Consider the following 24697-nt stretch of genomic DNA (forward strand, 5'->3'; position numbering starts at 1 on the left):
TTTGGCACAACCAGGTCTGTCCTGTCCAGAGAGCTTTTGTATTTGTATCCATTATTATTAAAAAGCCGTCATTTTCTCTTTCTGGCAGCTTTTACCATAACATTCACTGACTTCATATTTCTTGGCTGTTTGACGGATGACTCTGTCTCATCGTGGTGAGGGATTTACTTCCTTGACTTAGAAAAAAAAAAAGAAAAACATACCCCCGAGCCAGAAGAAAACCTCTTGCTAAAATCATGCTCATTCTTTTAGACAAATAAAAGAAAAACCCAAAGGACACCTCATTCATTCTCCGAAGCATGGGGGATAAGCTTTGTAGAGACTCTTCCCATCTCACTGAAAAAATGTCACCATTTTTAAAGGGTTCTTATATAACAAACAGCAGCTGTAAAAAACACAATTCTGCCAATCATTCCGTGTAAATGGGTTGTTTTGGCCCGTAGGTGGCACTGGTCGGGCTGGAGCTACAGGACTAAAAGCGCTGCGTGATGCCGGCCCGACTCGTCCCCCCCCGACTCGTCCCCCCCCGACTCGTCCGATGTAGCAACTTGGTCAGTGAACCTGCCTACACAAGACGCGCGACGTATCTCGCTGGGTCAGTTTTACATTTGTCATCTTCCGCTTGTTACGCCTATACAATGTATTTTCAAAATAACCTGCGCTGCTATAATAACTTTAGGAAATAAAACAACTTGGTTGGGTTAGAAAAAGTGTTCTGTTTGCAACTTTGTTAAATATATTGAGATTAGAGCAGGCTATATCGGTCCAGGTACTTGGCCTCAATTATGTGTTGTTTTCTGTTCCTAACTTGTAACTTAAAGCGCCTATAGAGCTCATGTTTTCTTCCTATGTTCCTATTCTAGTACAAGTACTGGGAGTCAAGTTTGATGTGTGCGCAAAAGGGAGTATTTGATTTCTTTCCATCTCAGACGGTCATTACTGTGTTTTGCTGTTATTTACTGACCCGCTGTGTTTTCTCTCTCCTCTCCTTTGACCTCTGTGTTTGACCGGGGGCAAAGCTTTGTGTGCACAGAGCTGAGAGACACACTCGACAGTCCGCTAACTTGTTTCTGCATCCACCGCACTGCCTGCATTAAAGGTGTGTCGCGCAGATTTTTGTATTGAAAACATGCAGATTTTTACATCAAAGCAGTTTTCTATTAAAAAGATAATTCAGATTTTTCTGAAACTAGCCATCTGTTTTAATATAAAATATTGAGGATGCAATGTATTGAAATGCTTCTAGAATCTCTTGATTTGTTGACTGAATTGTAGTCAAATCCAATCGTGAGGCCAGTGAAGATTCACACCTCTGACTGTGAAGTGCTCCCACAGACATTTTTCATTACATTGGCAGCTTGCTACAGGCCAGCTGAGCATTTTTTATTTTTTAGTGTCCATATGAGAAAAACAGAACAATGGGAATGCATCAGCTGAGCGGGTTGGAAAGCACGGATACCTAACAGAACATACAGTTTGATGCATACCTGTCAACCATCAGTAATGAAAGTGGGGAGAAGAGTGATGTAAACCCTGTAGAAACGGGCATAACCACTGGGTGTATTGTCTGTAGCACAGCAATGAAGCCAAGCTCAGCAGTGCATGTTTTCGCCAGGATAATAACAGTTTTATTTTCCTTGATGGTGTGACAGTCCATGACATTTCTCAATTCATGGTCCCGTGAAGCCACAAAGGCATCAAACATGAGTCTTGCAGGTACAATGTCTGTCAGACTTGACAGATGTGTTGAACGACTGCTGGAAAAATGACCTCTGGCCCCAAAAAAAACCGTCCAAGCAATTCACGTCAGACTATGACAGATTATTGATCCCACCAGGGTTGTGGGCCAAAGTACAAAGACTATTGCACATAGTTAAAGGCTTTGGATTAACACACAATCATAAAAATAGAAAGGAGGAATAGGTTTATCCACAAAACGTAAACGTTCAATCAACTTGTGTTTTTCCCTTGTCTGCTGAAAATAATATTCAAATTGAGGAGCATCCTTTCTACTCCTCCTCTCCTACTTTTAACAACAGTCACATTTCTTTGTGTTGACTTAATTAAATTTACCTTGGCCTTTTGTACCATCTCCCGCCTGATATTTAAATGACATCTCTAAGGATTCTGTAATGCTAGTTGCTGTTTGGGTAGAGGTGTCTCTAAGATGCAATCATTGCATATTACATCTCCTCTTTGTGCTTTGGTGGAAATGTGTAATGTCAAAAATTAGTTGGAGATAAAAAAAAAAGTAGTATTTACTATTATTATTTACGTCTGTTTTTTTCCGACTCAATGCATCTTCCCTCCATGTGCTTTATTACCCCACGATGGCTTCCTCTGTGTCTTTTTGTTTAGTTGATTTGTTCTTTGTGAAGAAAAGCGTCTTCACTTTGAAATCCACAGAAAACCTGCCTGTCCCAGTTTTCCATTAGCACTTAAACGCAGCATACGTTTGTAGATTTATGTTGAGCAGAAGGCCGTGAATATAGGACTCAACACACAAATGTAGTTATTACTTGTAGATATGCAGTTCCCCTGTTTGGTAAAATGTATGGCGACAATGCTTTAAAATATAATATGAACTTTTCATGTTTGGAATTTGTATGTGGATTGAGACATGCATTTGTGAATGACTTATAATACACACAAATCCCTGGACAGCTTTTTAAATCCTAATTTTAAACTATTTTATCAATCTAGATAATAATAATTTAAGATACATTTAAATTCATATACCCCCTTTTTCCTCTTAAGATGTATGTAATGTACAACTTCTCTTCTCCCCACATTTTATTACCCTCAGGGTTTAGCTGAAACTACATTTGTTCTGGTACCAAAAGAGACTTGAAATTTATATTCCTCTACCTTAATTCAAGCATGTGCATGTCTTGGGTGGCGTGTGTTCTCATAAACATGTTCAAATGTATGTCCCTGAATCTTAAAGAATAAAAAACGAATAGGACTGACATTGTTATGTGGTTTGCGTTTAAGAGCTCATGTAGGTATTTGCAGAGGAAGTGAGTGAATGACAGTCGCAAAGTAAGGCAGATAGAGAAGAAGGACACACTGTGAGACGTCTTAACAAATCTAAAGGACTGCGACACACTTTCTACATTACTTGCGCATCCTTTCGCGTCTCTGTGGGCAAAATCCTAATAGAAATGCAATGTGTGTTTCTTTCCCTTTAGAATGTGCTTGTCCACAAGAGTCTGCATATTGTGTCTATATGTTTGTGTATCTATGCATGTTTCTATGATGTTTGTGTCGGTGTGTGTGCGTGCGTATCTGACAGTCTGCCACTGACGTACGTGCCTTCATTCGTTTCAGAGGATTATTCATTTCCTTTTGAAGTGAGGCAGCTCGCCCGGCGAGGAAGGTCTGAAAGGCGGCCGAGAGCAGGCTTTCATACTTCTCCAGCAGCAGCTTGTCGTCTGGGGGGTAAATACGTCTGTGGGCCGCAGAGACGGAGAGAGAGAGAGAGAGAGAACAGCCAGGAGAAGGAGGGAGGTGCGGAGAAGGGGGGGGAGAGAGAGAATAGGCAAAGAAGGAGGGTCATCAGTGCAGCGAGAAAAGGGATGAGATGGGTGAGAGGAGAAATGATGAAACAGAGAAAACACAGGTTGGGTTCACCAAGGAGAGGGAGGGGGTGATGAGGTGGGGAGAGAGGAATAGAAGAGGTGGATTGGGGATCAGCAAAAAATGATATGAGGTGAGAGGAGGAATGGGGACAGTTGGGAGGGAGGGAGCCATGACAGGGGGGGGGAGAAAGGGTAATAAAAGTGGAGAAAGTAGGTTGTTTGAGAAACAGAAAAAGGAAAGGGAAGCAGCAAGAAAAAGAATACATAGATGAAGGGGGGGGGCAGATTGAGGAATGAAGAGGGAGGAGTGGATCGAGGGGAGGCAGAGAGAGGTCGAGGCACAGCAGGTGAGCGTGGAAGATGGACAAAAAGACAGCAAGCAGGAGGGGAGAATTATAAGTAATTCAATGAGAGGCGTGATGGAGGGACAAAAGAAAGGTGAAGAAGTATTAATGGAGACCTTGAGGCAAGACACTGTACAGACTTAAAAACTTCACACTCCTCCCCTTCGGGTGGAGTAGTGCAATAATGCTGTTTCACACACACATGCAGTACATTCTCATACACCCTCGTTGTGATGGGCACTTTAATGGGCTCATACACACTGTCTTCCCAGCTCTGTTTCTTTTTAACAATGCTCAGTGTTTATCTTAGTCTATAAGGGATTTGGAAAATGTCTAAAACTCCGCCTGGTTATCCTCATAGTACATCTCCGAACTCCCCCCCATGTCATTGCTTTAGCCATCAAATCAAAACAGCGAAAGAGTTTTAATAAGCATTGGCCAGTTCGGAGTGTAAATGCACGGAAATAGCGAGAGCCAGATTCCTCTCGCGTTGGCCTCTTTGAGTCAACAGTTTAAAGGGACTCAAAGGCCAGCCGGGTTTTTTCTAAACAAGTAGATGCAAAGTGGTCTTTAATGTTTATGCAGCGTCATGACTAAGCCATTAATGCAAACTATTCACACATATTGGCCTCTGATTTGTCTATATTAATGGCAGTGCAATGCCAAGTCAAGTTTAACACAATTTAACCCAAATTCAGCATTAAAACTTTTAATGCGTTCCATCCGCCATCTAAAAACTTTATGCATAGAAGCTGTTCTGAGTCACTTCCATATTGTTGAGAGGTTGACCCAATTCCATGGACCTATCACTTCATTACCTTCCTTTGGCTCTATTCTATATACAAGATTGTATAACTGCCACCCTTGTTAACCATCTTTAAGGTATACGGACCAGATTTATTTCCTCTTGAGAGCAAAACTGAGAAATGTGGAAAAAATGATCTTCATAACAGGGGGATAAACTGTATTTAAATCGTAACATATGAAAAGAGCCAGAACTTTTTATATCCTCAACAAGCCAGATAAATCACTTGAGTGGAAAGCAAAAGTTCAAAACTTTAGGAGTGGGTGTTAACTGCTCCCTCGTTTTGGCATATTATTTGAGGGTGACCCTGCAGTATTTTTTTTAAATTTAAAAATGTTCATGCCGGGTCTTATTTTCCACCCAAACAAAAAAAAAACATTCTTGTCATATTACATCATTTTACACTGAACTGAACTGTTGTTTTGGTCAGCGGTGTCTCTCAAACCTCCCGATTCCAACTGTGTAAATCATCTTAAATGAACATCTACAATAGCATGAGCCCGCTGGGTTTCTTCCTGATACCGCGGGGTCCTGGCTTTTCTGTAGCTGATACAATTCTCATCTAATAGCAGAATGTAAGTAAGTTCATTACCAAAACTCATTTAATGAGGAGCAGTGTGTTAATCAGACTCCAGTGCAGCGCTGGGACACCATTTGAATGCTAAGAGGTCTTTATTAAGGATGCTCCAGACAGACCTCAGCCTGTCTGATTGACTGTCTGGCTGCATGTCTGAAAAGAGGAGAGATGTGACAGCACTTCATGCAGGCTGGGATCAGTATTCTCACTATCCATTCCCGTCAAGTGATGAGTCAAGAAGTCACTTACACTTGGGCAGACAGCAAGAAAAGTGTATGTGTGCGCGTGTGTGTGTGTGCAAGCCAATTGTGTAGGCATGTGTGTCTGGAGGAGAGAGAGGGAAAGTAAAAAACTGGGGATGTGCATGTGTGGACATGTTGGACAAAGAGATAAAAGCAGGAAGACAAACTGAGGGACTGATGAGGCTTAACTACTTGGAAAGTGATAATCTTCAAATCAGAACTTTGTGTGGCTGAGTCATCCTCGAAGATGGATCTGCTCCATCTGTGAGGTGACTATAAAGAATTGACACCCTCAAACGTCCCAGCTGGAGTTAAAGGAGCAAAGAGTAGAAATGTGGTGGAAAGAGGAGAATAGCTTGCAGTAGTCAGGCAAAGTATACGTACATTATAATTTGTAAAACGCTGAAAACATGAAGAATAGAAGTAAACGTTTAGTACTAGACATAGCAAACTAACTCTGATTCACTTATTCTCTGTTTTAGTTCCTCCACCTCGCCTCCTTAAAGACGTTGGGTGTTCTCTTGTGTTTTATTCTCTGTGCAGCAGCATTATTTATTCTCCTGAGAGTGCAGCGCTGTGCAGATAACCCCATGAATGTAAGCGGAGGCCGTGTCGATATGGTGGGAGGTTTGTGGAGGCAGAGCCCCCTACACCCAGCTGTTTCCCTCTGCCTTACCTGTAGTTCCCCAGATGTTGCTTTTCATGCTGCTCCCTGGAGATCTGCTTGCGAACCTGGGCCAGTCGCTCTTTCTAGAAATAGGAGAAAAGCAAAGGAAAATTACCTAATCTCGCAGGTGATAGTCACTGTAACACCCTACTTAACACTTCTTAAGGATAGAGAAAAAACTGTGATAAAAACGAGGCAAAAAAGGGAAGAAAAATTGAAAAAGTCATCTCACCGAGCAATACCGCATAAATAAGAGGCATATTTCCAACTATTCCCTTATTGATATGTAAGGAAGGTATGATTATGGAGCTTAGTTGTTCCAATAATTATACCTTCCTTCCTGTTCCAATTCCGCATAAAACCGAGAGGGGGGGATTCACTCAAATACTGACAATGGCGTATCATTGAGCTCTAAACGATATGTGCCTTCAACAAGAACCGATCCCCGTCTTGCACTCCAGCAATAACAGTACTCAACCATAAGGTAGTCCTAAAATTATGCCTCTGTGGCACCTTTCCTAATTCCTATTGATTACTGCCAAGCCTGATAAAAAGGCTAATCAAGGAGCGAGGGAGGCCGAAAGAACTAGTAGCCCCTACTTTTCCCCCCTAAAAGCTCCCCGGACCCTTTCATTTCAAAGAGGTGAGAGACTGCCAAGCCACCTTTTGTGCTCATTTTGGTGTGGCCTAAAAGGCTCGGGAGGTACAGTGCGCCTGCACAGCCAATGTTGTAGTTTCCAGGTTAGTTTTCGAAAGTCTTTTGTGGGGGCAATGCGTGCGGTCCGTTGCCAACTGGCGTGAATAAGTGTAAATGTCTCCAGTTGTCTTGCTCAGCATCGTGCCCAAAGAGCGCCATCGGTGTGTGCTTGTGCCTCACCAGCTCTTCTCTCCTACGCTCCAGCGTGTGACGTTGTTTCTCCCAGTCGGAGGAGGCGGCCGATAGTTTCTTCGTGGAGCCGTGTCCGTAGAGCCGTCGTTGGGCCTCTGCCTTTTGCTGTGCTAGGTTGCGTTTCTTATCACTGGCTCTGAGACAACATGGGACATGTACGGAGTTAAACGAACGCACATTTAAAATGAAAAGGGTTTAAATTTGTCTTGTTTTTTTTTTTTCTTCCAAAACCGTAATACTTAACCACTCACAATAGCATGTCAATGTAAGGAAAAAAGCACATTGAAAGCGCGTTTTTTCTGTTCATCAATAATTCAAACTTTTAACAATTTAACAAAAATGTTTCTGCAGCAGGTTAAACTGCACCATTACTGAAATGCTGTTGTCTAAATCTGCTCATGTTCTCACAACCTTTCTCATATCTATTTCATAACAACGTACTGTCATCGTTGTTTCAGAATACAGTGTTCACGAATGCAAGCGACGAAGGAGTTTAACAGCATGCAGGTCTGTAACATTTGGAGCAACCTGAATTTTCCCATCATCGCGGTAGTCAAACAAATAAAAAAATCCTCACAAACAATTCAACCACACAGAGATAAAGGATAGAGCCGAGGCACAAACAAAGTGACAACCACAGGACGAACAGGACCAGACAGCTAATTCTGAACAAGTGGGCTCCTGCGGTCTGGAGAAAGGGCAATTCATTTTAGTCAATCGCTGGCCCCTTAAATTGGATATTGAATGCCGTTGGGCGGCTGAGGTTTATCAATGTCCATGCCCGACCGGGTCTGAATTGATCCCAAGTTGATACAGTTGGTGTTGGGAGCCGAGCTGAGAGCCGACCCTACCTCTACACACCACCGACCCCTCCCTTGTGGGAAGCACGGCCATTGCTATATAAGGGAAAAAGTGAGCGGGGTAGAACAAAGCCCTCATTCACTCCAGCATGAACATACGCAGTTTGTCCAGTGGAAAAATACCTCCCCGATGCCGTTCAAGGCCTCCTACGATTTATTTGGCACGAAATAATCAAATCTCCCCTTTTAATCTGTGGGAACACGGCAAACATCGGCCATGAAACAAATCATTTTGATAAGGGATTTGTCTGTGTCGACTGAAGCAGGGCGGGAGGAGAGGGGGGGGGGGGGGGGGGTTGTTAATGTGGGATGGCTGCACCCAGCACCACACTTGGCCAAACCACATCTACGGGGATGCATGTAATTGATCAATTGATCTGTGTGTTTGCTGCATTTGTGCATGTGTGTGACTCACAGGGTTGCCACTATATTTAGAGCAGTGAGAGGAGGACGAGCACAAAGAGAGAAAGAGGAAAAAAAAAAAAAAAAAAAGGAAGCAGAGATCCAGAGGTCTGGTGTGCGATGATCAATCAATGGACCGGCTCTCTGTAGCCAGGGGACAGAAAAGCATGCCAGCAAACACGCACACACAAACACACACAACACGTACACAGAAGAGACATTACACAACAAGAATGAGCGTGCGCATAACCTACTGTAAACAGGCAATCAAATACAGCAAAAGTAAAAAGTACACAGTGAGCTTATATAAATATAGAGGAGGAGAAAAAAAGTAAACTTTTTAAATCGAGATAGCAGAACTTATTGTTGTTTCTGTAACGCACACACACACACACACACACACAGCATGCCTGATTAAAGGTTGCACAAAGCGCACAGTAGTAGCATAGCTTTGTACCTTGGCCATTGTCTGTTTTTATATCTACTACAGCAGCACCAACACACATTTACAAGGACAGCAATTTTTTACACCCACAGCCCCTCTCGGGTTTCAGACTAATGTTCCTACTGTGACGTCAGATTAAAAGTGAACCGGGATGAAAGCTGTATTGTATTGTGTAAGTTTTCGGGGGTTGCCAAATAAAAGAAACCTGAAAGAATCAATTTGAAATCCTGAAATTCAGAGCGCAGAAAAATAAGCTTTGCCGTGAGCTTTGTCTACCTCTACAATTCAATTCATGTATGTTTATGTACAAGCCCGTGCGCGGGTGTGTAGGTCCACGGTGGAGAACAGTACCGAATGTTGAGTAGTTTCAGAGCATTTAGCAGCACCCCTTTCTTCACGTCGTAATCAATCTTCTGATCGGTCCCGAAGCTCGGCGCTCGATTGATCTGCCAGAGAGGAGAGGAGAGAAACATTCAAAGAATATTTTCCTACTTCATTTCATTTTTTTTCCCCTCTTTCTTCTCAACACAGCAGACAGAAATGCAATTACAGGAGTGTATTCAGGGCACGTTTGGGGGGGGGGGGGAAAAGGACATAAGAAGAGGAGAGAGGGGAGAAGAAAGAGATGGAAAGGGAGAGTTTTGTCTTCTTGAAGGACACTTTGGATCTCTTACTCATTGCCTGGGCTTGAATCTACCCCGACACTGATGTGTGTATGTGTGTATATACTGCATGAAGCAGGGGCCGCGTGTGTATGACTGCGTGCATACGAACAGATTGCGCAAGTTAAACAGTCACCAGATCAGTGACCCTGTCCCCTTTTCTGCCAACTGTCCGTGCCTCAGTCATTTGAGTGATCCAGGCACCGCGAGGCCAATCCGTACCAATAATCTCTTTGTGAGCATCAGTGAACTACCGGCGCTCTGCTCAATCCCGTCATATAAAATTGAGATGGCTCGCATAGGGAGACTTAACCGAGCGGGGACAGGATAAGCCACCTGTGATTCGAAGGTACAAAAGCCAGTACCACCAGGGGGAAAATTCAAGAGCAGCTTAGCATTCTTAATCATTTCCAGCGATGGTGCAGCTGTTCAGATATCGGTTATTACAACTGACACGACAAATCAATTCTTCCCTTTTACTCTTTGTTTGTTCCTTCTGTCTTCTTGCCAAGGTGAGAAAACAGATTGGGAGACAACAAAAAAGGATTAGCAGCTAGAGAGAAGTGCGGCGGGAGTGTGAATGAACTGGCAAGCGCAGTGGAAGTGGTGTCGTCCCGAAGAGGTGACTTGAAATGAAAATGCAACAGATGGCCTCCGAAAGGCTGGCTCGGGTTAATAAACCGCGGTGGTTGAAATAAGTCGGGTCTCGTCCTAACGTCGTTAAAACTGCTTTGCTGTTTTTCATTTGTCTTTTGATTTTATTAGATTTGTAAAAGCTGCAATAAAGATGTACTTTATGAACTCACTTTGGTGCAGTGTATATAGACATGGGTGTTTTTCTCTGTTCTCTGGTGAAAAATAAAGCATTGTTTTCTTTCTGCCATACTGATGGAAACCTGCCCCCCCCCGCCCCGCAGTTCAGTTATGGAACTCATATTCTATAACCCAACGTAAAAAATGTGTGATCATTTTCAATCAAAGAAAGGTCACAGCTAATAGTGCTGTGGCTGGAAATGCATCCCTATCCGTAGCAATAACTCGCAATTGGGGGGAATATTTGTATCACAGAGACATAATTCGTCCCGTTCCTGTCTTGCAAAAGTAGTTGGATAGAGTTGAACTCATGAAAAGCAGCACAGCAGCCAATCACAGATCGAGACTTCCGTAAACGCGGCAGCATTGAGCCAATCTGAGTATTTAGATCCATCAAATCAACCATTCAGGACCTTGCGTAATCCTACCGAAGGGAAAACAGATCGACGACCAAAATCAGGCCATTTGTAAATATATAGATATTTGGGCAAAAATCTGCAGCAGAACCTCAAAGCTGTACAGAGAACAAGTAGCACTCCGAAACTCCATCTCGTGCTCTCTTTTTCTTCTACGGTAAGAGCCATTACTAATCCTGACACAAAGGTGCTCAACGCTGTGTGGCAGATTGGGGAACAGTTCTGTAAGATGATATTTACATCACAACCAGGCTCCAAGGAACACAGAAAGCCAGTGGGTTGAATGTGTTTCCAGGCGAGGGGCAGCTAGTCCAAAAAAGAGCCGGTTCTACTCAAATGTAATAATCAGAGAAAAATGATTAAATACAAACTCTGGCCGCTAAGTGAATCAGTGAAGTTGCTCCATGCTTCAACGGCTCAAATATATATGAGAGGGGGGGCGGGGGGGGAGGGGCTATCCAACTCTATCACTCAATAGAATGAACTGTCCCATACATCCATCTGAGACCTTCAACCTACTGTACCTTACCAAAGGAAAAAAAAACACAAAGGAAAAAGAGGGAAAGGGTCTGTTTTCACTTAGAGCCCTCCCTGATATGACAGCCACAATGAAAAGAGCATGGCGTCAGAGCGCCGCGGCCCGTAGGTAACCGCCAGGCTGGCGGTGATCCGGGCGACGGTTGTCTCGTTACTTGTCTTCGTTTCTCAAGGTTTGATTTGCGGTGTCAAGCTGTCACGGAGTCCACGGGCATCGCTGTCTCTCTCTTTGCTCTCCCTCAAATCTCTCGTCTCTCTCCGCCTACTCCCCTCTGGTCGCCCCTCTTCTTCTGGTTAGTTTCTCTTCCCACTCGGTGTCTTCGTGTCACTCAAGCCGCTTTCTGCCCGGTCACTCGTCCCCCCCCCCCCCTCCACTCCGCGCAGTCCCTCGCGCTCTGGTCATTACCTCTCTTCTTCTTCTTCTTCTTTTCTTCTCAGTGTTTCTGTATTCTGCTTTTCCTCTCTGGCAGAGAAAGTTGGACCGGTCTGGGACTAATGAACCCCTCCAGGCTCCCAAAACCCCTGCTCTGATTTCCTTAAGTGACTCTGGCAGGGTCTTAAAGGAGCTTTCGGTTGCTCCAAGACGCATTCAATAAAAATGTCAGATGAAAAGATTAGAAACTCCTTTTTACTCATGCTTTGATTTGGTTCAGCATCAGCATTGCATCAGTGGGGCCCAAATAGCACTCGGCCAAACGGCAGAACCCAGCATGTAGGAGAAGAACATATCAGTCTGTAATTTTTCACAGGACAGGTTTATCCTCATCTGATCAGGGGGCTATCCATTAGGTTTGAATTATCTGTGAACTAAATCCTTTCTACCGATTTTTATTGCAGGCCCTAAAGTATAGAGAGGTGCAACCAGCACATTTGACTTGCCTTATTTAACATGATGTAGTGTGGGAGTGACAGGGGAATTGCTCAAGTAAAGTTAATAAGTCAGCAAATTCCCACCCTCACACTAAAACGACCATCAACGTGGCCACGGGACAGAGAATTCACCGAATCCCGTCCACAGCGACTCAGGGTCCGACTCGACTCACTCATTGTTCCAGACTCACTTATTGTTGAAAATGTGAGCCTCGAGCAGTTTTTGCATGTGGCCTCTGCTGTGTCACACCGGCCCTAATAACACAGCAGCAGCCATGGATCAACAACAATCACCAGCTTTCTTTTCCACAACAAATTGCTTCCCCCCCACCCCCCCACCGACATCCATTCTGTGTCTGGAAAACTCGTCAGACAAGTGCAAGGGCTGCTCGTGATTAATCGGTTCAGCAAAAAAACAAAAAAAAACGACCCCCCCCCCCCCCTCTTATTATTCCTGGCAGAGTGTAAACAACTACTGCTTTGACAAGCCTCCCATCCTGCCCCCCTGCACACTCGAGGGTATCGGCACAGTTCAACCGCTGTCAGAGAGGGTTTGTTGCCGCACAATGGCGGAATGAGAGAGCGAGGCGGAGAGGGGGGGGGCACACGAGTAGCGGAGCGACAGGAAGACAAGACAGACAGACGGCCGCCATGTTGGAGTCACTCTCTTGTTGCAGCCGTCTTATCAATCACTGTTTTTTGTTCCTTTCGTGGCGTTCCTATTGGTCCAGTCGGACCCAGGGAAACTCTAGCCGCGCACGCTGAGCTGCCGGTAAAAAGGTCCTGGGAGTAAGCGGGCCGGCGCTTAGCGTAGCCACCAGTCAGCCTGACCTGCCTGACTGACTGGCTGACTGGTGGCTGGCTGGCGGGGTGCAGCGAGGGCTGCAATTCCTGTTGTCGCTCTTTTCTCTTCTTTAAAGCCACGCAAAGATCAAATCGGACACAGCCACAGAAAGCAAAAAGGGGGGCTTTAAAGTTGCACAGAAAGGTAAAAGTGTACATGGCTTTGCAGCCGTGCACGCACACTTTCAAAATTACGCTCGCATACAGCAACAAAACACACCTCAGGTGTATGTCATAAATATGCAAGAGTATGTCTATCCCTTTATAGTTTCTAACACACTCAAGCACGCGCACACACACACACACACACACACACACACACACACACACACACTAGGGTCCCATATGTCACTCATAAACCTGCAATATATAACTTCCCTCTCAATCAAATGCATGCACACAAACACACACACACACACACACACTTGTCACTGCTGCTGCCGTACATGCCTGATGATAAATGACTAAATGTTGGGGTGTGTTTTCCACTGCCCCACATACGAGGCCTGTGCTCTCCTAATTTGATACTTATTCCATGAAATAGTCATGTTGGGGGAAAATGGATGTGGATAGAGACAGACAGTCCCATACATCATTCTAATTATTCTTTAATAAACCTCATAGAAGCCAAAGAGTGGCTCGTAGGTAACTACTGCCACCTAGGGATCGCAGGGAGAAAGACGCCCCCTCAGAGCTACATTTAAATAAGAATGAATCCCACTAAGTGCAAAAGATTGATCAAAGGCAAAATGAGAATGAAAGGTGGAAGGGTGCAAGAGAAACTCTGAAAGATAATTGAGTATATTAAACTTTATCTGTTCTCCTGTATCATTTTTCACCCTAGAAAATTCAATCACGAGGGGATGAAATTTGGAGAGCACGGGTAGCAAGTGAATTCATCCTTAATCACCCTGAATACACAAGGATGTTTGACTCTGTTGTTTTCGGGGCTAGAAAACACACCCCTCAAATTTCCGGAGGAAATATCTGAAAGACATGCTAACCTCTAAAGCCTTCTTCTAAAACTCCTAAGAAAACAGCTACACTTTGAATGGCTACACTTCTTTACGGAAGGAGTCTTCATCCAATTCAGCACAGAAGAAACTGAATTTTTAATATTTTCAGTAGTTGTAATACATTGCCAAGTCTCTTTTCATGTGTGTTGGAGATGTGCAATAGTTTCTATGTGTACGTGGGTTTTGGTGGCATCTGTTTACACTTGCCAGCGCCGATTTCTCCCCGCAAACACAGCCCCGACACAAACACCCACACATATACACTTGCATTCAAAAGGAAAGGAAGTCTGGATTATGTTGGCTCTGAGGGATGGAGAGGCAAAACCAAACTCATCTTGAAACAATTGCAGGGCAAAGCACAGAAAGAGAGGAAAGTTGCAGGAAGGGGTGAAGGGAGAGAGAAGGAGGGGTGAAGAATCACCGCCCTCAGGGGAGCAGTCCAGCTGCAGTCTGTTGTCGTAATGCCCATTCACACACACACACACAAGCGCACAAACACACTCAGACGCAAACAAACCAGTGCCACGGTTGACCAAACCGTGCCCGCCTCATTAGCTGCCAATCACTCTGCACGAGCCGTCCTGAAGCGGGGCACGAGGGGGAGAAAGGAAGAGAGATGGATGAGGAGATGCTAGTTAAGTTGCAGCCATCAATAATCAAGCCGCCTAAGCTCCTGTGGCCAATGGCATCTCGGCACGCAGCGGGGGGGAAAAAAACAACACAAAAAGCTGTCACACAGGGCTTCTTCCTCCTCTCATCAATCCGTTTCATACTGATTTCAACATTTTTTATTTATTTTTTTTCTCTCTTTTTTGGATAAAAAGACGTGCTGTAGAAGGGAGTTGTGTTTGGGACTCAGATCAGAACGTACTGACACACGCGCAGACACACGAGCTGCTGCCTAACGATTGTGCCGACTAGCCTTTGAGCGGCTGGAGCCCGACAATAGATGGACAGCCTTTCACAGAGCGTTTGGAATTATACACGCTCACTGCAAACATTTGTTTCGTTCTCATTTAGAGTTGGCCAGCGCTAAAAAAGGCTTTAAAGCCGGCTTCTTTTTCTAACAACACAGAAAATGAAGTCAGCCACAGCCGGTAATGAGGATGTGCCTCAATCCACCCGCTCTTGTGTTTTTGTTGTCTATGGATACCAATCAGGACCACATGAGAACAATTAATTGTGCTCTTTATCGAGTTCTGTTCCAAAACAAGCATTTAAAGAATGCATTTTTTTTGCGTGTGTAAATATTCCCTTTGTCCTCGCCTATTAAAACCAAAGCTCAAGTCATTTTTTTCAGATTTTCAGATTCCTTACTCCTTATTTGTCACGCCGGCTTACAGCACATGGGCCCTGGATATACTTGAGAGAGGAAGGGGGGGCAGAGGTGGCATTGCTGTTCCATTGCTATTTTCCATTGAGTAGAATTCATTCCTCATGACGCACTGACTTTTAAAAATGACTGCTGTCCTCTTTGATCCATGTACCCCAATTTTAAGACACCACCACAATTTATATGCAACGCCTATTCTGAGGGAAGTTTCTGAGCTTAATTAAATCTGGATTTTTTTTCTCTTCAGTTTGGTAATTATTATCTTTCTTCGTACTATTATTTATTATTTTGCGATAGAAATAAAGAAAGCATTCTTTAAACGCCTTTAAAGCAAAAGGCATAACACTAGCAGCATAAACCACAGCCAAAGCTCACTGGGCATGTGTGCGTGTGTGTTAAGAGAAGATCACGACTCAATGAAACGCCTTTCCCATACGAGACACAGATGCTGTCTGGGCTGGTTTAGTGAAAGTCAACGTCTCGGGTTTCGACATTTGAGCAAGTGTGTGTGTGTGTGTGTGTGTGTGTGTGTGGGGGGGGGGGGGGGTCTATGTAGTGCTGATGTTTTGAATGTCAATAGCAGGTAAAACTTGTGTTGAAAACTCTGGTGAATTAAGATAAGGATCCCACAAAAGCCGGCCTCTCTCTTTTTACCTTCTCTTCTCAACCTTCTGTACTCTGAAGGGCACAATGTGCCCGTTTGATGCCTGGCCTTGGGTTGAGAAGCATCACTCTTGCCCCCCCTCCTCCCCCCCACTCCCTTGTGACAAGCTATTTAGCAGGGTTGCGCTGGTCTGTGGGTTGTTCCTCTTGAGTGTCCCTATTTGTTATCAGTATATTTGGAAGGATTTCTCTTTGCGCTTGTCGGCTTACAAAGAGTCGCTGTATTGAATCTTGAACAAGGGTCTTCTTGCAAAATAGAGGCGACAACTTGCCTCTAATCACAGGGGTTTGGAGTTGCACTATTTTGAATACCTGGTCTTGAAAAAAAAAAAACAGTGGCTACTTTCTGGAGTTGTAATTGGAGGATGTGAGAGGCAATCATGTTCATTCTGCCCCCTCAGCTTCCTACACACACACACACACACACACACACACAAAATAGCAGACCCAAATACAAATATAAAAGGCAAGATTAATGTTATTTGACAGTTTGTTGTATATGATACTATTTAGCTTTCAGGTATACGACTGACTTGGAGTTTACACAGGTTTAACTTTCATTTCCTGGCTGAGAGTTTGCATGTCCAGCAACCAATTTTGACATTTTAAAGAGTAAGAGAGGAAGACATTGTCGCAACAGCAGTCTGGGTAAAGGCCCAACGAGGCATGGCATAGGTAATTCACAGTGACACTCTTAGGAAAACTTGAGAGCTGTAGTCCAAAAATTCCAAACAAACCTGTGAGACCTAAATTGTGTTCCAACTCCATTTTTTAATTTTTTTCCGATTCGAAGGGGTGACAGAAATAAAAAATGAAAGATGTTGAAATGCAGTGAAATGCATTTGTGTTGCCACAAAGATCTGCTGAAAAATGTAATTTTGACCAGAGGGCTTGCCATGGGGCACCGTTTGTGGCAACCAGCCTACGGGCCACACTGCGTGTGTGTGTGTGTAGCGTCGCTTCAGAGTAACAATGAACGTCAACAGGCTAAAAACGGAAATGAAGTTATTTTGAGGCTTGACAGCTTCCACTGTGAGGATCTGAGAAGGGTTGTCTTCGCTTACAAGTATCTCACTAACTAATCAGCTATTATTTTGGAAATAAATGATTGTTGTTGTAAATGTTGCGTGAAAGTGAAACACTGTTGTTTGTGTGTGACTGGTTGTGTGTGTGTGTGTGTGTGTGTGCGTACGTGTGTGCGTGGGATGGTAATTGATGAGCTATAGAGAGCTGCTAGTAGCACAGAGGGGATCATTACTGGCGGAGTGGAACAACTGCATTCACGGCTGTTTGCCATGTCTCATACACAAACACGCGCACACTCACAAACACACATACGTACTATCGCAGTCAAAAGGGAACACCGCCGTCTTGCTCTCTCTTGTACAACCTTTTGTCACATAGTACAACTACTCAACCACGCAGAGTCAGGTAATTATGTCATGATGGGGAAAAAAAACAAACAATTATCCTCGAGGCATTTCTCTTCCTTGAGTTAATTTGTGGGAGAGGAGGGGGGGGGAAAAGGCGCGCAACCACTTTGGGTTAAAGGATTTAGGTCAAGCTTTAACTGACTGGCTGACATCAGAACGGTGAGACAGAAATCCTGGAGTGGATCTTAAACCCAAATCCATCTTCTGATTTAGTGACACTCGGAGAGACTGACACGGAGACAATGGGTATTCAAACCTTTCATGTTTGCCTTTGTATCAGGAAAAGGGGTCTTTTGTCTTGTCATTTTACGCAGCTGTGTGGGCCTGCATCTCCATTTGCAGTCGTGGGTGTGTATGAATGCACACAGCCGTGTAATTGTGTGTGCATGTTTGTGGTTGTGAACATACCTTTCATTTTACATGAGAGTGTGTCTTCTGGTTGTGTTTGATTGTGCATGAATACATACTTGAGACTGTGTGGATGTTTGTGTGTGTGTTAGCGCACCAGGGACAAAAATGTGTAAGCAAAATCAGGGTGTGTTTATGCTTTCCGTCAGTGCGGAGCAACGACTCCCTCTCTCCCCCACTGATGCCACATTACTTCAGTTTGGGAGTCGCTGTCACTTTAGTCGCAGCACAGACAGGTGAGAGAGCGCAGGCTGCAGCCCTCCTCTCTTAGACTGGCAAACCATACACAGCCAAAAAGTCCCCTACAATGCTTTTCAATATTTTTCACTATGTGACAAAATATAAAACAACAATTACAACTTTCAAATCAGTAAATTATACTGTCCCGGTAAATGTATTAAATACATTTCTTTGCCAATGCCAAAAACAGAAAACCGATTGGCCCATTTCACCCCGCCTCCCTCACACACACACACACACACAGCGTTGTACCTCAAGCAGCCAGGGTTTGAGTTTGCGGTCCAGGATGATGTCAAAACCCAGGACCTCAAAGCAGACGCTGTCGCTCCCTGGTGGCTGGCCGGGTCGACACATCCGATAGGCGTGCAGTACGTGGGGCTCAGCCACTATAATGGTCTTCACCACCAGCTCCTGGCAGGATAAAAAACACAAAGAGATGGAGAATTACCATACCTCACTTGCCTATATCCTAAAAAGCTATATGCTGCAATTTTTATAGGAGCTCCTGTTTTTTATGCAGGTCCTCTTTAACGGAAAATGCTGCAATTAAAGGTCTAGCTTTAATTGCAGGTTGTGATTGCAGACAGATGCTTGAACCTTTTAGATTCAGGACTAAACTCCGACAAGTGAGTAATCGCAGCACATACTACACCTGTAATCAACACCTTCTTTAAAGAGGTGGGAAATGATTCACTTGTTCAAAGATACTCATGTACGAGTATAAAAATATTAGACACAGACTTGCCTGTGGTCCATCTGTGGGGCTGGTGGCTCCCAACCTGTGTTCATGTGTGTGTGTGCACATTTTGCTGGCTGCTACTTGCCGGCTTAAGCCCCACTGTGCAGCACTGCACAAAGCTCGCCGTCACCAGTCAGGCCCCAGGCAGTGCTGCTGGCCTGCCATTTTCCCAGTCTGACTGCCGCGTGCAGGAGTGGGGTACGGTGGTCTGGCCCTGACCTGATAAGGCGGCAGCCCCATCCCTTTTCTGTCTGTTGCTCACACACCTCCATCAGCGCTTCTGACCTACGGGCCGCACCAACACCTGCTCCCGCCGCTTATGCCCAAAGTCCCCAATACCGGCTGGTGTGCGTGTGTGTTTTTGTCCCTACCCCCCATCAACTCCCTCCTCATCCTGAGCCCCCAGCACTAGCCGCTGCCTAGCGCTGTGCATGTCGCTTTTGTTCGCAGTGGGCTGAAATGGTTTTATAATCCTCTTTGAACCATTTTATCTATACATTTTTCTGTTTTACCGGCATACATTTTTTAAAATGATGTGTGTGCATGTGTGATACATGTTTATCGTCTCGGTTTTAGCAGCGTCACGAGCCGGTGGTGTGTAGACTTGTGGATTCAAGTCACAGAATCTGCAACCGAGTCACAAAATGTATTACACACAACAAAAGTATTTGTTGACTTCATTTGGACTCAAATCTTGACTGACTCAATTCTTCCCCCAAGCCCAAAGATTAAAATGTATGCTATTTAAAAAACCTGCCGAGAATCAATCATTATCATCAATCCACTAAGGGTAACTGCTTTCATTAACGGCAAGTCGACACTTAATTCCCAGGTTCCACTGACTTAGAACCAATCCAACAGTTTCCAATCACGATGCACGAGCGAACCCTGACGCTACGTCACCGAGCAGCAGATGGAGACAATCATATTACAGATAATTGAGTTGCATACATAAACTATGCAGGGTTCAAGAAAAAACAGAAATGTATCGATCGCACATTACAGACAAAGACGCAACTGGTAATACATTTGTTTAAAAGCTCACGAGGACTCGTTTAGGATGTGAAACTTAAAGATTAGCACATGGGACTTGACTGATGCACGTATGTGCCTAATACCAATACTACTTGGTTACTCTGACACACACAACATCTTTCCCTTAACTAGTCAAGCCCCACGCAGGGCTGCTGACCTGCGGTTTTGTTCGCAACACTGCGGGCTGCAGGAGAGCGGTACGCGGGTGTTGCCCTGCACTCTATAATTAGTATTGGTAGTCAGACGCTGCTCTCAAAATTACCCCCGCATGATAAAAGCTGTGGCTTTTGCTGGCCAAACCTTGGACCCCATACAGCACATCAATAATACCTCAACATGAAAGAGAAATCAGTGAAACATGGGGGGGCGGGGGGGGGGAAGAAACAAATTGACTCTATATTCTTAACCCCCACAGACAATCTTTTGGCAAACTCTCGGACTCTGCGACCGTGACCGCTGGCGGGAGGGGTTGGGGCGGCCTGCTTGGTCCGTACAGGAACAACATGTAGGAGGAGGAGACGAAAAGAGACGGGACGAGGAGAGCGAGCGGGGAGCATAGATACCGAGTTGAAACAAAACGGACAGCACTGACACCAAAGTGAGGCAGCTTCTGAAGAGCAGATGACGGTGAGAGAGCGAGAGGAGAGGATGATGGCCTAGCTGAGGCAAAGGGTGACACTCTGATGTGTCACAGAGAGGCAAAAAGGATGTGAGAAAAAAGATTACAGAACATGGATAGGAGTGGAGCATAATAAAAGGAAACATTACCTAAACAGTATCTTAAACGTGCGAGGTAAAAACAGTTTTGGTCTTAAACACTTTGTACATGAAAGTGAACACAAAGAAGAGCAAAGGCTGATGGAGAGAAGAAAAAAAAAATTGCCTTGAGTATAACAACCAATGGGATTTGATTTTGAGGTTGAACGCTCGCAGCACAAGAACAGACAGTGGAACATAGAACAATCACTGAGGGACCATATACCCTAAATGAATACAGAGGGACAAAAACTCAAGGTCAAGACGAATGAAATAGAAAACGAAAAGGGCGAAAGAAAGGTGTTCCTGCGAGAAAGCTACCAGAAAGACGCCAGAGCAAAGGATGGGATGGATGGGTAAAAGAAAAGGTGCGCTGGTAAAGGTGTTTGGATGAGCCGAGAGAAGGACCGGATAGAGCCAGCTCATCCTCCTGGAATGATGTTTTCACCGAGCTCTTCCTGGAGTTAAACAAAGCTCCGTAGCTCACTGAATCACTGTCATAACAAATCACATCAAACCTTTCGCTGGTCCGCTTGTGTTCTCCGCGAAACATGTTTTGTTTGGTGGAAAGAGCACGAGTCCATGTGAGTGTACGCGTACACAGATTACACCTAGGGATGCGTGCATGTGTTGTTTGCACTTGTGGTGTGTGCTGTCATCATACCGCACATCCCTGCCTTTGTGGAAGCACACATCCGCCGCCATGCCACGTACCCTGCAGTTTTTGTGTGTGTGTGTGTGTGTGTGTCTGTGGACTACCCACGTACAGAGACGTCTCCCCAGAACTTGGCCACGTCGTAGTCGTTGGCGCGGAGGAACTCTGTGAACCAACTGATGGACCTCTTGCTGCCTTTGTCCACCGTCTCGTCTCGCTCGAAGTTCTCGTTGTGTTTGTTGACTGAGTAGTTGGTCAGATGCATGTAGAGCTGGCTCTGTGGAGACAAAAGGTGAGTTCAGAGGGCGTCTCCTCTGAATGTCTTTATTTACTTCGCTGATGAAGAAAGCAGCCTTTTGTTTAGCTCTTTCCCCAAATTTAGATGCAAAAATGGCTGAGAGTCAAGTAAATCTGCTTCCTAGTACTAATGGCTACAAATTACTCCACTGAAGCAAGTTCAATGGCAAAATGAAATGTTATTTTAATACATGGAGTATAAACTGGATATTGTACCTAAATAGCTGTGGTGCCCGTGCAAGTGCTCTTTAGCGTAATTATACCTTTGTCAGTGATTATAATCATCTGAGCAAACAACATCCTCAAGTGTGTCCATGGTTTCATCCCCGCAGTGCACCTACCCACATTGTAATGTGAAACATTTTCTCATAAGTAATAAGGACATGAATAAAGGAAAAAATAAAAACATCCCAAACGTGTCCCTTGGCAACAACTAAAGATGGTAAGAAATGGTGCAGTAGGAAAAGTAAAGAGCAGCTCGCTTTGCTATATGGGGATTTACCAATGCTGATTAAAACCAACTGCTTTGTCTTTTTAAACACCATCCCTCACGGTTGAAGACAATACATCCTTGCCCTTAGCCTCAAAGGTAATAATGCTGTGACCGCGGGCCACTCCAGCCCATGATGGCTGCCTGGGAGCCCCTCTCTGTGGGATTGAACATCCATCTCCGTGACACGACTCACTCCATCATGTGTCACACACTGGGTAAGACAATACACATTTGTGTCACAGGAGGGGTCCGGCGCGTCTATGCGAGCGTGTGTTCATATTATAGATAAGGATCACACTTGATGGGAAGCTGGGTGGGTGTGTGGGTGAGTGAGTGAGTGAGTGAGTGAGTGTGTGCGCGCGCGCGCACGCGTGTGTGTGTGCGCGCCTATGCATCCCATTGTCAGCGACAGACTGTGCTTCAGCAGGTGCAGAACCCGGAGGCAAATAGGAACGGCTTAATATTACAGGAGACATCTGGCACGTTGACATTTACACTGTTACAGTACGCTTTTCCATTCTGTGTGTGTGTGTGTGTGTGTGTGTGTGTGATCCAATATCAGCCTCACAGTTGTCTGCATTTGGTCACTGTTGACCGTGTATATGAGTGCATGCATGTTTTGCGGTCTAATTTGATTACTTCCACAAGCCCCACGTCTTGGGTTCACGAGAGCGTTCTGTGAATCTCCTTCTACTATCCGTCTGTGGCGCATTATCTGACTCGCCCCCCGATTGGCCACACACAAAGTTCCGTAGGTTATTTCCAATTTTAAATCCATGGACCGTTGAGCTTGTGTCTACAACTCATCAAACTGACCTTGCGCGCAAAGAAGCATGTCCTGCCGTGAGCCACAAGGTTTGTGTGTGTGTGTGCGCTTTTCTTAGTCTAACACTAACAAACGTTCCCATGGCCTTCATCCGCGGTATTGCTGCTTGTGACTCACCAGGTTGGCCTCACTGGGCGCGTGGTACTTCTCCGTGCCCATGCGAACCAGGCCGTCGTTGTAGAGAAAAATGCGAAGTGGGTCGCAGGAAGTGACGAGGATGTAGATGCGCAGGTCGAACTTGTAGCCCTCCATCAGGAAGGGCTTGTCCAGGTACTCCTGAACGATGAAGTGCTCCTGAGCCGGCAGCTTCTCCCAGTTGCGGATAAGCGAGATCCTGCATAGACAGAAACTTTATTAATCCTCGGGGGGGAAATTGGGATGTCGTCAGCAGGATAATAAAATATGGCGTAGTAAAGACAAAAAAAGATAATTAAAAAAATGATAGATGGCAGCATAGCGGAGACCATGAAGATGACTGATGATATTGGCACGGTCTCACATACGCGTTGAAGCAAAAGAATTAAGCCAAACAGTATACAGATTTGATGGGTTTCAACACGATATGTCATTCCAAATCATCAGGAAAAGTTTATGACATATTACTGGGGGGGGGGGGGGGGGGGCACATCTGCCATTTATGGTGGGACTTTTAATCTTCCCACTTCCAAAAGTAGAACGAGCAGTGGATGCCATCGTAGGGAGAAGATCTATCCTTACTGAAGACATTTAGCACTTAGCAGTGAGCGGCTCAGAGTCGCCGTGGCCCTGGTGGTATTCATGATACGACCTTTCACTTCCACAGAGCGTTCCCTGAAAACATATGTAAAGTGTGCTCAGCATGCCTGTGGTCTGGTCTTAACGGCGCACTCTGTTTCTGGGCATTGAGCGTTCCAAAAACCTTTTGATATTCTCTTCTTCATCACGTGGCCATTTAAATACAACTCTTTCCAAAAAATCAATGTGCGACCAACAGACGGCTATGAAACAATGCTGGTTTGTCCTGACAAATATTTGGCAGGCATCTGGGTGACGTTGTGATTTTCTGTTTGAATGGCAGCGTGCATCGAATGCTGTAGCGGGGTCTTTTAGCCGGTCGCAGGTTAATAGGGGCGGACATTGTGCTCTGGTCGGACCTTGACTGTAATTCATTTGCTTTGGTCTCATGTCACTGGCACTCAGGCCTTATGGTATGCAGGCCTTTGCGAGCTGGACCTCAAGAAAGCGTTGTGTTGGTTTATGTGCATTCATGTGGCCGTGCACGCGAGGTTGAGGGGCGACATTTCTGAAAACTTTGTGAAAGTGTGTTCTTATGTGTGTGGGTGTTTGCGTGTGTGCTGCGAGGGTGAGGGGCGCTTTTTCCTAAACAATCTCCCACTATGTACAAGCATCGCGACTGACCTATATCCCCATCACTCTTACTCAAGGCAGACTTGGACTAAATTGGTTACATGCACAGCCTGGAAGGCTCCATTGTAGACATGCAAGCAGGAACACCACATTAAAACACAATATATGGTCAGGAAGTAAAGTATTGGTTGTTTAAAAAAAGTACATTTGGCGGTATTAATATATTGTGTGCACAAAGCCACAGGGGGGGCAAACGTCATTCTGCTCTGTAATCACAGCTAGAACGTTATGTATCATTGGAACAGAGCATTCTATGTTGTAATTCAACAAAATAATTCACCTTGGTTCATTCGAACGACGGGAAAAACTGGAGCATTGGTGATCAAGTATCGCCTTTCAAGTTAGTTAAGCTCTTGTTACTTTCAGGTTTATCAACCGCCTGCTCCTGCCGACTGGAATCTGGGCGCTTTACGGACGAGCGTGTCATCGGCCTGCTTATCACA

General features: G+C 44.9%; 1 protein-coding gene across 3 annotated transcripts in view; it reads right to left on the minus strand.

The window, feature by feature from the left end:
* The window catches only part of ttll7 (tubulin tyrosine ligase-like family, member 7), a 59639-nt gene that overhangs the window by 21117 nt on the left and 13825 nt on the right, over positions 1-24697 (minus strand). For all 3 annotated transcript variants that reach the window (XM_037469241.2, XM_037469238.2, XM_037469242.2), the window contains exons 7-13: positions 22965-23181; positions 21344-21508; positions 18299-18457; positions 9164-9258; positions 7094-7241; positions 6226-6299; positions 3316-3451 (exon numbers count right to left, since the gene is read on the minus strand). In XM_037469241.2, the coding sequence (XP_037325138.1) occupies positions 3316-3451; positions 6226-6299; positions 7094-7241; positions 9164-9258; positions 18299-18457; positions 21344-21508; positions 22965-23181 (994 nt within the window). The remainder of the gene's footprint in view (positions 1-3315; positions 3452-6225; positions 6300-7093; positions 7242-9163; positions 9259-18298; positions 18458-21343; positions 21509-22964; positions 23182-24697) is intronic.

This window comes from Pungitius pungitius, chromosome 7 (assembly GCF_949316345.1).
Source record: "Pungitius pungitius chromosome 7, fPunPun2.1, whole genome shotgun sequence".
Taxonomy (NCBI): Eukaryota; Metazoa; Chordata; class Actinopteri; order Perciformes; family Gasterosteidae; genus Pungitius; species Pungitius pungitius.